At 39.3% G+C, this 12,675-nt stretch overlaps 1 protein-coding gene across 5 annotated transcripts in view; it reads right to left on the bottom strand.

Moving 5' to 3' along the window:
* LIN52 (lin-52 DREAM MuvB core complex component) overlaps positions 1-12,675 on the bottom strand; it is a 126,360-nt gene that overhangs the window by 63,566 nt on the left and 50,119 nt on the right. The window contains exon 6 of one of the 5 annotated variants that reach the window (XM_059915776.1): positions 7,337-7,393. The exons of the other annotated variants lie outside the window; for them this stretch is intronic. Coding sequence (XP_059771759.1) covers positions 7,374-7,393 — 20 coding nt within the window. The 3' untranslated portion in view covers positions 7,337-7,373. Of the gene's footprint in view, positions 1-7,336; positions 7,394-12,675 lie in introns of those variants that run through there. 5 annotated transcript variants of the gene reach the window in all.

The following is a 12,675-nucleotide window of genomic DNA, read 5'->3' as shown; positions in this document are numbered from 1 at the left end:
CGTGAGCCACAATTACTGAGCCTGCGCGTCTGGAGCCTGTGCTCGGCAACGAGAGGCCGCGATAGTGAGAGGCCCGCGCACCGCGATGAAGAGTGGCCCCCGCTTGCCAGAACTAGAGAAAGCCCTCGCACAGAAACGAAGACCCAACACAGCCATACATACATACATACATACATAAACAGAATGTAAGCAGACAAGAATAGCATTAAAAAAATAAAAAATTAAAAAAAAAAAAAAATGACCATTTCTTGAGTTGTTTGTCTCCTAAAGATTAAAAAAAAAAGCTGATGGGGCTCCAGTGGCGCAGTGGTTGAGAATCCGCCTGCCAATGCAGGGGACATGGGTTCGAGCCCTGGTCTGGGAAGATCCCACATGCCGCGGAGCAACTGGGCCCGTGAGCCACAACTACTGAGCCTGCGTGTCTGGAGCCTGTGCTCCGCAACAAGAGAGGCCGTGATAGTGAGAGGCCCGCGCACCGCAATGAAGAGTGGCCCCCGCTCGCCGCAACTAGAGAAAGCCCTTGCAAGGAAACGAGGACCCAACACAGCCAAAAATAAATAAATATATAAATAAATTAAAAAAAAAAAAAAAAGCTGAGATCTTCTATTTACTTCCTTGGAAACCAACCCCCCAAAGACAAAGGTCTGCAAGATCTCTTAAAAGCTATTCACTCATTTTTGGAATACCAAACATACAGTAAAGAAAACAGAAACAGTCCCTACCCTTTATTTATAATTCACACAAGATAACCAACAAATTATAAGAATGAAGTCCAATTCACAAATTAACATCCATCCATACTAAAATCACTAATTTTGAGCTTCTCAACATAACCATCACCTCATATTCTTCTACTTCTACTGACCAATCATTGCTCTTGCACAGGTCTCTTGTTCCCTGTGGCAGAGAATGTTGGTTGCTTATCCCAATACCTGTTCTCCCTTTCCTCCTTATTAAAAGAACCCCAATTCTTAGCCAGCAAAATTACAGCTCAGGATAAAAGATTATATTTGTTTGCAGCTAGGTCAGTCAGTCCAGATGACTGAATTCTGTGGGATTTCCAGGAAGGCTGCTTAAAAGGAAAGGAGTCAGTTGTATGGTACCCCTTTTTGTCTTTCTCCCTTCTCACATTCTTCTGGCCTACACCTCAGGCCCAATGCCTAGATCTCTAGCAGTCATCTTAGACCAGGAGGTATCCTTTAGGATGGAAGCCAGGCACCAAGAAAGTGGAGTGAAAAGAAAGAAGCCTCAGTTCTTGATGACACTGTAGAGCTCCCCTTCCAGTCTGTACCTAACTACCTCCAGCCTTCCTTTTTGTGGGGAAAAAAGAAATTCTACTTTGTGTAAGCCACAATTATTTTGTATTTCTTATTATATGTAGTTGAACCTCATTCTAATAGACCTGACAGCCACAATCTTTTACCCTATAACCTTGATAGTTAAGTTATTCATTTCAATGATGCCTTAATGACACTTTGGCAAACAAAACTGAAGTTTTATAATGCATACCCACTTCCACCTTAAATTGTATTCTCCTAGTCACAAGGGCTTAAAATCTTGAAATCATTTTGACTCATGTCTCTCCAGTCTATTACAATTTCATATCTATTTCCCCCCGCAAATAACCTTCCTTTGCATTCATACCCTCCTATCCAGTACAAGCAGTTACTGCATTCTTGGACTGCAACAGCTTCCTAGCTGGTCTCTTAGACCCATCACCACACCCTTCAATTCTCTCTAGGGGTGGCTACCAGACTTTTGAAAATGATTCCTCAGGCTTTCCACAATTTAGCTCCTTCTCACTTTTCCAACCACATTTTCTAGTACTCTAACCAATTCATACCCCCAAATTGCTTCTCAGTTGGAAGTGTCTTCTTTCTTCCCATACACAAATATTAGCCATTAATATTTGGAAGCCAAATAAGTAGCCATTTCTACTTAAGTTTCATCTCTTCCAAGAAGTGTTCCTTGAATTCTTACCTCACTTTTTCCTCTTTAGGAGTTTCCCTCAGAGAGGGAAGCATGGTGTGAGATGAACATGGTGTGACAAAGGCCAGGTCATGCAGAGCTGTAAGGCCAAGTTAAAGGTTTTTTATTTTATTCTAAGAGCAATGGGAAGCCATTGATGGGTTTTAAGAAGGGAATAAGGTCACATGTCAATTTGTGTTTCAAAAATATTACTCTGTGGAGTGGAGTAGTTATTGCAGAAAAGATCAATTCTACAGCTAATTCTGCTAGGAGAAGGGGAGAATACCAGAAACAGATTAAGGAAGCTGGATAAAGCAGGCTTGGTGTAGAGGGAGAACTTGAAACTCAATATTCTAGAGGAAAATGATAGTCATTTGAGTAAATATATGTTCACCATAGGAAAAATTAAGTAAATATTTATTAAAAGAGCTGGTGTGCAGAATTTAGATAGGAGCACTAAATGTTCTCCTATCAAGAATGTACTGGCATTTACAGTGCCTTAACTTTGACTGCATCTTGGTTAAAAAAAAAAGAAAGCTACACAAAATTTAGGGACAATTGAGAAATTTTCAATGTGGAAGGATATTAGGTATTTTGCAATTACTGTTAATTTTTCTTGGATGTAATAATAGCATTATTATTTAGGAAACTGTCCTTATTCTTAGGAGATGTATTCTGAAGTATTTAGGGGTAAAGTGCCTGATGTCAGAAACTTACTTCAAAATATTTCAAGGAGGGGGGAAATAAATAAATAAATAAATAAATATTCCCATCATATATAAATATGGGGCACTCACTGGATGTTTAAAATTTTTTCATAATGAACTAGTGGAGAAAAGGAAGACAAGGGGATTTCTTCTTAAGCTAGTGGAGAGGGTCTTCTTTTCTGATGTACTCATGGCATTGATACTCATTTACTTGGTAGTTTGAAACAAGTTATCTTTAACCTATAGCTCCAAGGAAGTCTGGGATCTTAAAAAAGTAAACCACCATAGGAGGATTTCCACCCAAGAATTATCCTTTCTACAAATAGTTAACAGATCAATACTCCATCCCTGCCTTTAGTTTCAAGCCTGGCTACTCTTGGATTCCATTCTCAGCCTGATTAAGGAGAGGGAGGAAGACACTGCCTGAGCTTTCTCAAGGGTGAGACATGTTACTGAATCACTCTCCAGTGCCTATGTTTATTAAACCTTTAATACAATGTTACCAATCCCTGCTGTGGAGCCCTTTCAGAGAATAGCGGGTACACAACTTAGTATTCAAATAATCTTTTATTGTGTTGCTCTTTTCTTTGTTAATGTCATTATCCTCCAACACTGTGAGACTGTTGGCTAACTAAACCCTTGTTTTTACTGAATTTGACAGCTGAGGGCAGCAGAAACGGAAGGAGACAACCATAAACTATTTTCTCTTCAACCAGGAGAAAAATGCTTCCCTTGCAAAGCTAGAATACTACACTTTCCCCACCTATAAAACTATTTTGGGGGAGGAGAAAGTCTTAGTAATAACAAGCCTTTCAACCTGAGCAATCAGAAAGCTTATTTCTATAGTCAGACCTGATGGACATCTCATTCTTCTTTTGACTAATTGAGCAGGCAGGCATACAGATGAAACTCCTTATCTTAGTCCAAACTTAATGTGTTTATAGTTGGGTTGTATAAAATGGATAAAAGACAAAAGAAAAAATAAGTCTACAGCAAAATGGATGTCAAGCACTTCCAATATGGCATTCACTAAAGAAAACAATTTTTTAATTTCATAAAACAAAATAGGATGTTGCAGCACCAAGTTAAGAGGATAACTCGAAGTTTTGTTTGGTTGGTTGGTTTAGGTTATTGTGCATGTTTGTTAAATTGGACCTAGTAAGCCATGTACTAGATGTTTTCCCAAACTAGAATCAGGTAACAATGTAACTTCACAAGCGGATTTCATGAAGAACACTTGCTTGGCATGATGGGAAAGAAGAAAATGAGTGGAAAAGGGTCCTTGTTCTAACAGAGGGCAAGTTCACTAACAGTAACTAAAGGGGTGTGAGTAGCTTATTCCTCTCACTCAAAGAAAGCAGTTTATCCCTTGTTGAGTAAAAAGAAACTCTATCATGGCAATGGGAGAGATAAAGAATTAAAACCACAGATAATTTCAAATTTCATTTTAGCCATAGTTTTCTCTAACCATACTTTTCACCACAGCTTCTGGAAAAAAGCCAAACAATTATGTGTTATATCATCTCCTTTAATCTTCCCTCTCCCATCTACTGGTAGAAAGATGGCAAAAAGAATGCAAGCAGAAGAAGGAAGAGAAGTAAAAGGTGGTAAAAGTTGTCAACTAGATAACTCTCCATATTATTTGGACTCATGGGCTGACTAAAGGTTGAGATTTATCATGCATCTTATCTTCTCTTTGTTAAACTGTACTGCCACCTCCTACCCTTTTAAACTACCTCGCAGAAAGTTTAGGATATGCAAGGACAGTTTTGATTCTTGAGGGATCTGCTCAAATATCAAATGTAAAAAAGAAAAGTATATGTTTGCTTCTCCATCTATTTTAAAAGGGCTTCTCGTAACTTCAGTTTCTTTTCACAACTGCTATAAAAAAAGCAAACACCAGAGAATTCCTGAAGGGTCTTTAAAGACAGGAATATGAAGAATTTCTCTCTATTTTAAGACTTCCTTTCTCACGGCAACTGGTTGAGGGCACACCACCTCAAGCCATCAGGAAAGAGCCATTAACAGTTGAGAATTAAGACATGGCAGACACAGTCATCATCAAGACTCTGGCTGGTTCCACTCTTGAAGAGGAATGAATGTTCTAAAAGAGAAATCCCGTGTTTTAACTCTAAGAAAAGGAAAATGGAAAGAGGAAAAAATACCCAAGTTTAATTATCTCAAGAGCGATAGAAAAGGAAAATCATCTTAAATGCATTGTGTAAAATGAAGTTAGAAAGGATTTTTCATATCTACCATATTAAAAAATAAGCTGCATTTCCACTTAGAAAATGAACATTGTCCATGTTCTATTTTCAACATACAGTTATCCAACATGAAGTCATTTGACCTTAAACAAACAAACAGACAAACAAACAAGAGAGGCCAAGGTCCAGTATCAGTTCCTACCCCACCATTCCTACCTAATCTCCCAGCAAGTTAATGCAAATCAAAGCAAGCACTTCACTGCTGCTGCTGGTAGTGAAGCCGGTTCCTTTCCCAAGAGAGGCCTGTAAAACAGGACAGTCACTGACAGCAGTACAATTACTGACACAGATACAGACTTTATGGACATGTTTATCTCCGCTGTAAATCCACACTCTCTCTCCACTCCGATTCACGAGTCATAAAGAAATTGCAGATAATGAAAAAGTTGGGGAAATTTACAGCATGTCGGAAACCTCAGACAGCCAGAAGAAATTAAAGAGCTGACTAGGGATAAATCACACAGGTACAATTAAAACTTCCCGTATACCTCCTTCATTTCCAAACTGAGGCACAATCCAATGGAGATGATGAAAAGTTGAGGTCATGACTCCTCAGGCTGTAATCATTTCTTAACTAACTGCATGTTAAAAATTAGCCAATTCACAGGTCATGTGTAAATGCTGATTTCTTGCTGCTACCTTGATTTCCTTTGCTCTCCACTAGAAGCAACCACACAGCAATTCTGTCGGTAAACAGGCCAAATTGCAACAAGCAATAAACAGAAAGGTGATATCCCCTCTCCACTGCCATCTCTGTAGGTGCAGGACATCTTTCACCATAGCCACTGTGGACTGAGCATTAAAATGAGAAAGTGGAGCTACAATGGATGAATGAAAGTGGAGGTTTCTTCTTCCCCTATAAATGACCATTCTGAAGGTTTCATTTGATCTCTTTTCAACATTCCAAAGGAGATGTTAAAGGACTATTATGTTTGATACTAGAATAGGAGTTACTTCTGGTGATACTTGTTTGTTAATAGACTGAATTAATGCTCTATTCTCTTTATGTAACCATCTTTGCATGAGCTTAAAAGTGGTATAGTTTTAGCTATACCACTTCCATCAACTACCCAACTCTGTTTTTTTACATTCTTCTAGTGACAAAGGCTACAAGAGGGAAGGGAAAAACAAAAACAAACAAACAAAAAAAAGGTGAAACAAAACAAAACCTCCAAACTTTACCAGAATCTAGAAGTCTTAATTAAACTTTAACTCTTATTCCAATAAAGTAAATCAGAAAAATACCAAAGATAAGAAATAATGTTTATTTCTTAAATAATAAGCTTAATAGATCCCTACTGCTGAAGACTAGAATAATGTGAGTTAATTGTTGGTCCCTCTATTCAACAAGCCTATAAAATTCTCTGTGAAGGAAAAAATGATTCTTTCACTTGCTGCACTCTTCCACTTTCCCCAACTTACTTATATGAAACTAGCAGGTTTAAAAAACATCAACCCAAACACAAGATCTGTCTGGAAAGCAGAAATGGAGAACATAGAGTTTACCAACTAACTTCCACATAAATGAACGAACCAAGAGTGTCAACAAAGTTATACACAAGTCAATAGTCATCTTTATACATCTCTATAGGACGGAGCCCTAACCAAATTAGCTCTAATATGATTTTGAAATTCTGTGCCCTGTCAAGAAATGAAGGTTAACAGGCTTTTTTAGAGATATGGAGGATGCAATTGACATGGTTTCGATTTTGTTCCTATTTGACCCCTTGATGATTTGAGATCTATTTTACACTTCAGAGAACCCAAAAGTCATTTTCAACTTATATATTAAGATTTTATTCTCTATGGAATAAAAATAATTATAAGATGATACTAAGAGTTTCAACCCAGACATCACTACCATACAAAACTTAGGTCATATCTAGCTCATGGATCTCAATTCTATTCACTCAATAAGCATTAGACATGGCTTCTAATCAGCTTTTGCTTACAATGATAAGTTCCTTTAGTTCACGGTCAGATTGGTGTCCAGTATCAAATAAGAACTACTAAACAGAGGCAGAGTTTTATTTACAAGCTCCTAAGAGGCAAATCATATTTTATCAAATGAATATCTGAATGAAGCCAAGAAACAGATCTACTATGTAACTCTACTATCGACAGTTACTACTCTAAGAGGCAATATTACCTTTGGATTAAGAATCAGAAGACTTGGATTCTAGGCCATTTTGCAAATAACTAGGTGTGTGACTGGGCAAATCACTGAAGTTCTTTGAACCTCAGTTACCTCATCTGGTAATTGGGAATAACAGCAGAACAGTAGAGAGAATTAAGTGAAAAAGTACATGTAAGAAACATAGGAGGCTCAAAAATGTTACTTGCCTTTCCCTCTTCATGAGACATGATTCAGATTCCTGGTTCTGTCACTAATGAGCTGTGTGGCTGTCCTTAGGTAAGTCACCTAATATCTTTAGGCCTCTGTTTCTGCATCTGTAACATTAGAGCGTTGGGACTTGATGATCTCTTAGATTCCTTTCCAGCTCTAACATGCTATGATTACCAATTCTGCCACTAAATTTCTGGGTGACCAAGGTCTAAGTCACTTCATTTCTTTAGACCTCAGTTTCCTCACCTTTAAATACTGGAGGGTGAACCAACAGAAAAGTAGATAACAACTATAAGGGGAAATTCATAAAAGGAGGAAAAACAAGTGGCCAGTAAACATAACTTTATTAGCAATCAAAGAAATACATATAAAAAATACTGAAACGTAATTTTTCATCTATAAAATGCGCAAGTACTAAAAAGTTTCACAATATCTAGAGTTGGCTATAAGATGTAGGAATGCAAGTACTTTCATTTACTGTCCTTAGAAATATAATTTGGACTAGTCTTTCTGGAGGTCACTTTGGCAATATGTAAAAATTTTTAATGTGCCATTCACCTTGATCTAGAGTAAAGAATGCTTATCGCAGCATGATTTACTTTAGTGAAACACTGGAAACAACCTAAATGTCCATTAAGAGAGAATTAATGAAATACATTATAAATAATCATATAATGGTATTCCGCACAGTCATAAAACTGATGATTTTGCTATGTTTTCCTGGGTATTGAAAGATGTTCACAATGCACTAAGTCAAAAATGCAGGTTGTAGAAAAGGAATAGCATGATGCCATGTACGTAAAATATATATATATGTATATGCATATATGTGTATGTGCATGTATATGTGTATAATACCTCTTAGAAAGAAATGTTTGGAGGATTTGGAGGAGTGTTCACCAAAAAGTTAAAAGTGATTACTATTTTAGGATGCTGTGATTTGGGGTGATTTTTGCTTTCTTTATATTTTCTACAATGAATATGTATTGTTTTATAGTAGGAAAAAAATAAAGCTCATATTTAACTTTTAAAATACGTATCACAAAAAAGATTCTATGACTCTTTAACAATTCTTTTCAGTTCGATAAGCAATATCTCTTGTTCTTATAGTCTTTGACATAAACCGTGTATATAGTTACATCATTTGCACTACAATCTAGCTGCTTTACTTAGACCTATGCTAAGCACTTCACTCACATCATTTCTAATCTTCTCTACAATGTTATACGACCATTTTTATTCTAAAGAAAACCCAGCAGAGCTTTTACATTTTAGAAGCTGTTTTTCCCCACACTAGATGTTATTTTGAAAAGAGTAAGACACTCCAAACTGAGATCTTTAAGGCCAGAAAACTCTCTTTACTTCTAAAAAAAAAAAGTCATTGTGTAAATACAAACAAGTGTTTTTCTTGGTTGTCCTTTAAATCTCAGTTAGAAGCACTCCTAAGCTGACACTAGGAATATACTCAAGATTACTGAAACCCAGGCAAGGCACCATTGTGGTATCTAACAAAGTACATTGGACAATGAGGGGTGAGATTTGGGCTGGTTATTTGTTGCAGGATGGCCTGCATAGGCAAACAAGAAACCAGAGTACTTAAGAATAAAAAACTTAACTCCTAAATCATGTTAAAATTTTTGGTTGCCATCCTGCATTAAAAGCATATTTAGGGCTTCCCTGGTGGCGCAGTGGTTGAGAATCTGCCTGCCAATGCAGGGGACACGGGTTCGAGCCCTGGTCTGGGAAGATCCCACATGCCGTGGAGCAACTGGGCCCGTGAGCCACAACTACTGAGCCTGCGCTTCTGAAGCCTGTGCTCCGCAACAAGAGAGGCCGCGACAGTGAGAGGCCCGCGCACTGCGATGAAGAGCGGCCCCCACTTGTCGCAACTAGAGGAAGCCCTTGCACAGAAACGAGGACCCAACGCAGCCAAAAATAAATAAATAAATAAATTAATTAAAAAAAAACTTATTAGAAGCATATTTAATTACTCTTCATTTCCTGACATATGTTCATATAACTTAAAGTGGAGAGATACAGAAAAGGAAAATCTGTGATCCAACATAGAGGCACTCTCTCACCTTCCCATCAACTCACAAACCTGCACTTTCATCTACTCTCTCTTTCCTCTTGTTACAGTCCAGTAGCTCTCTTCAATCTAAGGCCAGTACACCTGTGCTCTAAACCCTAACCCTTCAAGCCCTCTCAGGAACCTTACTTACACTTTATCCCTTTTCACCACTGTCTTCCATCTTTGCCACCAGAATTTAAACAAACATAAGTCTACTGTCCTAAAGCAAACAAGAAACTTTGACTCCACTTCTCCCTCTCGCTATCATCCTTTCTCCCTCTCAATAGCCAAACTCCTATTTCCATGTCCTACCTTTCACTCATTCCTCACTCATCCATGCATTCAACTGTCTATACAATGGAGAATTCACATCCAAAGCCAAATGCCATGTCAAAAATCAAACTCATTAAAGACCTAAATGTAAGACATGATACCATAAAACTCTTAGAAAAGAACATAGGTGAAACATTCTTTGACATAAATTGTAGCAATATTTTCTTAGATTACTCTCCCAGGGCAAAAGAAATAAAAGCAAAAATAAACAAATGGGACCTAATCAAACTTAAAAGCTCTTGCACAGTAAAGGAAACTATCAACAAAATGAAAAGACAACCTATGAAAGGGGAGAAAATATTTGCAAAAGATGCAACTGACAAGGGCTTAATTTCCAAAATATACAAACAGCTCATACAACTCATTAGCAAAGAAACAAACAACCCAATCAAAAAACGGGCAGACCTAAATAGACATTTTTCCAAAGAAGACATACAGATGCTCAACATCGCTAATTATTAGACAAATGCAAATCAAAACTACAATGAAGGACGGAGTCAAATTGGCATTCCAGGAGGACGCGGAATTCTCGTCTCCTCACAATTAGGGCACCTACCAGGCACTGGTGGGGGACCACAGACACCTAAGGGGACGGGAGGAACCCCCAGCAATCGGGTATGATGTGGCGTGTGGGAGGAGTGAAGGAGGAGAAGAAGTAGAGGTAGGGCAGGGCTGGCGCCCCTGACGGGCGGCTGAGGGAGGGGAAGGGATCCCAGGCCCAAAGGGGGAAACTGGGGAACCATTGGGAGGGCAGAGGATCAAAAGGGAGCATGGCGAGCTTTCCCCTGCCCACTTGGACCCCCAGAAATCTGTTGAGATCCTGGGCCTGATCCTCTGCCCACCTAGGCCCCCTCCAGCCACGCGGGTCCTGAGGGAGTGGGAGGGAGGGAAGGGAGAGCAAAAGTAAAGGCCAGACCTCTGGGACCGGCACCCCTGAGGGGTGGCTGGGGGAGGAAAGGAGTTCCTAGCAGGACCGACCCACAGTTAGGGGTCCAGCAGCAACGGGGGATACCCTGGGAGAGATGGTGGGGGAGGGGCATGAAGGAACAGAAGGGAACCGGGCCAGTGTTTTCCTTGTCCGCTTTGGCACTGGGAAGCCTGTTGGGCTCCAGGACCTAATCCTCTGCCCTCAGAGCCTCCCTCCTGCCATGCAGAGCCCAAGCCCCACACCTACACCCCAACCCAGGGCCCCACCTCTACACTCGGAGACCCCCTCTAACGAGCTGGGCCTAAACCCCACCCACACACCCTCACTCAGGGCCCTACCTCCAAACTTGGGAACTCCACTCTCCAGAGGCCCTCCTTTCCACATGCTGCCTCTCCCCTTCTGCCAGGTCCTAAGCAGAGGCCCCGCCCCACACTTGAACATCACCCTGCCTAGGCCCTGCCCCATGTTCAAACATCACCCCCCCCACCCGCCTAGGTCCCACCCCATCCTAAACCCGACCCCTGCCTAAGTTCCACCTCCCAACTAAACTCCACCCCCATAGCCAAGGCTTTTATTTCTTTTCTTTTTTCCTCTTTTAGATTGGGGTTCTGTTTTACCTTGTTGATTCATTGTTGTTGATTTTTTTATTTTTCTTAATAAATCTTTTACTTTCCTAATTTTATTTTATTCTTTATACTTTGTTAGTGATCTCTCCTTTTGGCTTGTTTCCCCCCCTCTCCTTTTTTGTTTCTTTTTTCGGTTGTGGTTTTAATTTACCTTGTTGCAGTTGTTTCAATTATAGTTTTATTTTTCCTAATATATTTTTTATCTTTCTAATTTTATTTTGCTTTTTATTCTTTGATATTGTACTGCTCCTTTTCTTCTTTCTTTTTTTTTTTTTTTTTTTTTTACCATGCCACGAAGCTTGCAGGATGTTGGTTCCCAGGTCGGAGGTTGGGCCTGAGCTCCAGTGGTGGGAGCTCCAAGTCCAAACCACTGGACTTAACAGAGAACCTCAGAACCCGGGAAATATCAATCGGAGTGAGGCCTCCTGGAGGTCCTCATCTCAGCATCAAGACTCAGCTCCATCCAACTGCCTGCAAACTCCAGTGCTGGACGTCTCAGGCCAAACAACCAGTAAGACAGGAATACAGCACCACACATCAAAAAAAAAAAAAGAAACGACAACCAAATATGTTACAGACGAAGGAGCAAGGTAAAAACCTACAAGACCAAATAAATGAAGACGAAATAGGCAACCTGCCTGAAAAAGAATTCAGAGTAATGACAGTAAAGATGATCCAAAATCTCAGAAACAGAATGGAGAAAATACAAGAAACATTTAACAAGGATCTAGAAGAATTAAAGAGCAAACAAACAGTGATGAACAACACAATTACTGAAATTAAAAATACTCTAGAAGGAATCAATAAGAGAATAACTGAGGGAGAAGAACCAATAAGTGAGCTGGAAGATAAAATGATGGAAATAACTGCCAGGGAGCAGCATAAAGAAAAAAGAATGAAAAGAATTGAGGATAGTCTCAGAGACCTCTGGGACAACATTAAACACACCAACATTCGAATTATAGAGGTCCCAGAAGAAGAAGAGAAAAAGAAAGGGTCTGAGAAAATATCTGAAGAGATTATAGTCAAAAACTTCCCTAACATGGGAAAGGAAATAGTCAATCAAGTCCAGGAAGCACACAGAGTACCATACAGGATAAATCCAAGGAGAAACATGCCAAGAGACATATTAATCAACATATCAAAAATTAAATACAAAGAAAAAATATTAAAAGCAGCAAGGGAAAAGCAACAAATAACATACAAGGAAATCCCCATAAGGTTAACAGCTGATTTTTCAGCAGAAACTCTGCAAGCCAGAAGGGAGTGGCAGGACATATTGAAAGTGATGAAAGGGAAAAAACCTACAACCAAGATTATTCTACCCAGCAAGGATCTCATTCAGATTTGATGGAGAAATTAAAACCTTTACAGATAAGCAAAAGTTAAGAGAATTCAGCACCACCAAACCAGCTTTACAACAAATGC

This window comes from Balaenoptera ricei, chromosome 2 (assembly GCF_028023285.1).
Source record: "Balaenoptera ricei isolate mBalRic1 chromosome 2, mBalRic1.hap2, whole genome shotgun sequence".
NCBI lineage: Eukaryota > Metazoa > Chordata > Mammalia > Artiodactyla > Balaenopteridae > Balaenoptera > Balaenoptera ricei.
The sequence above is the reverse complement of the archived record's forward strand: the minus strand, read 5'-3'. Positions and strand labels throughout refer to the sequence as shown.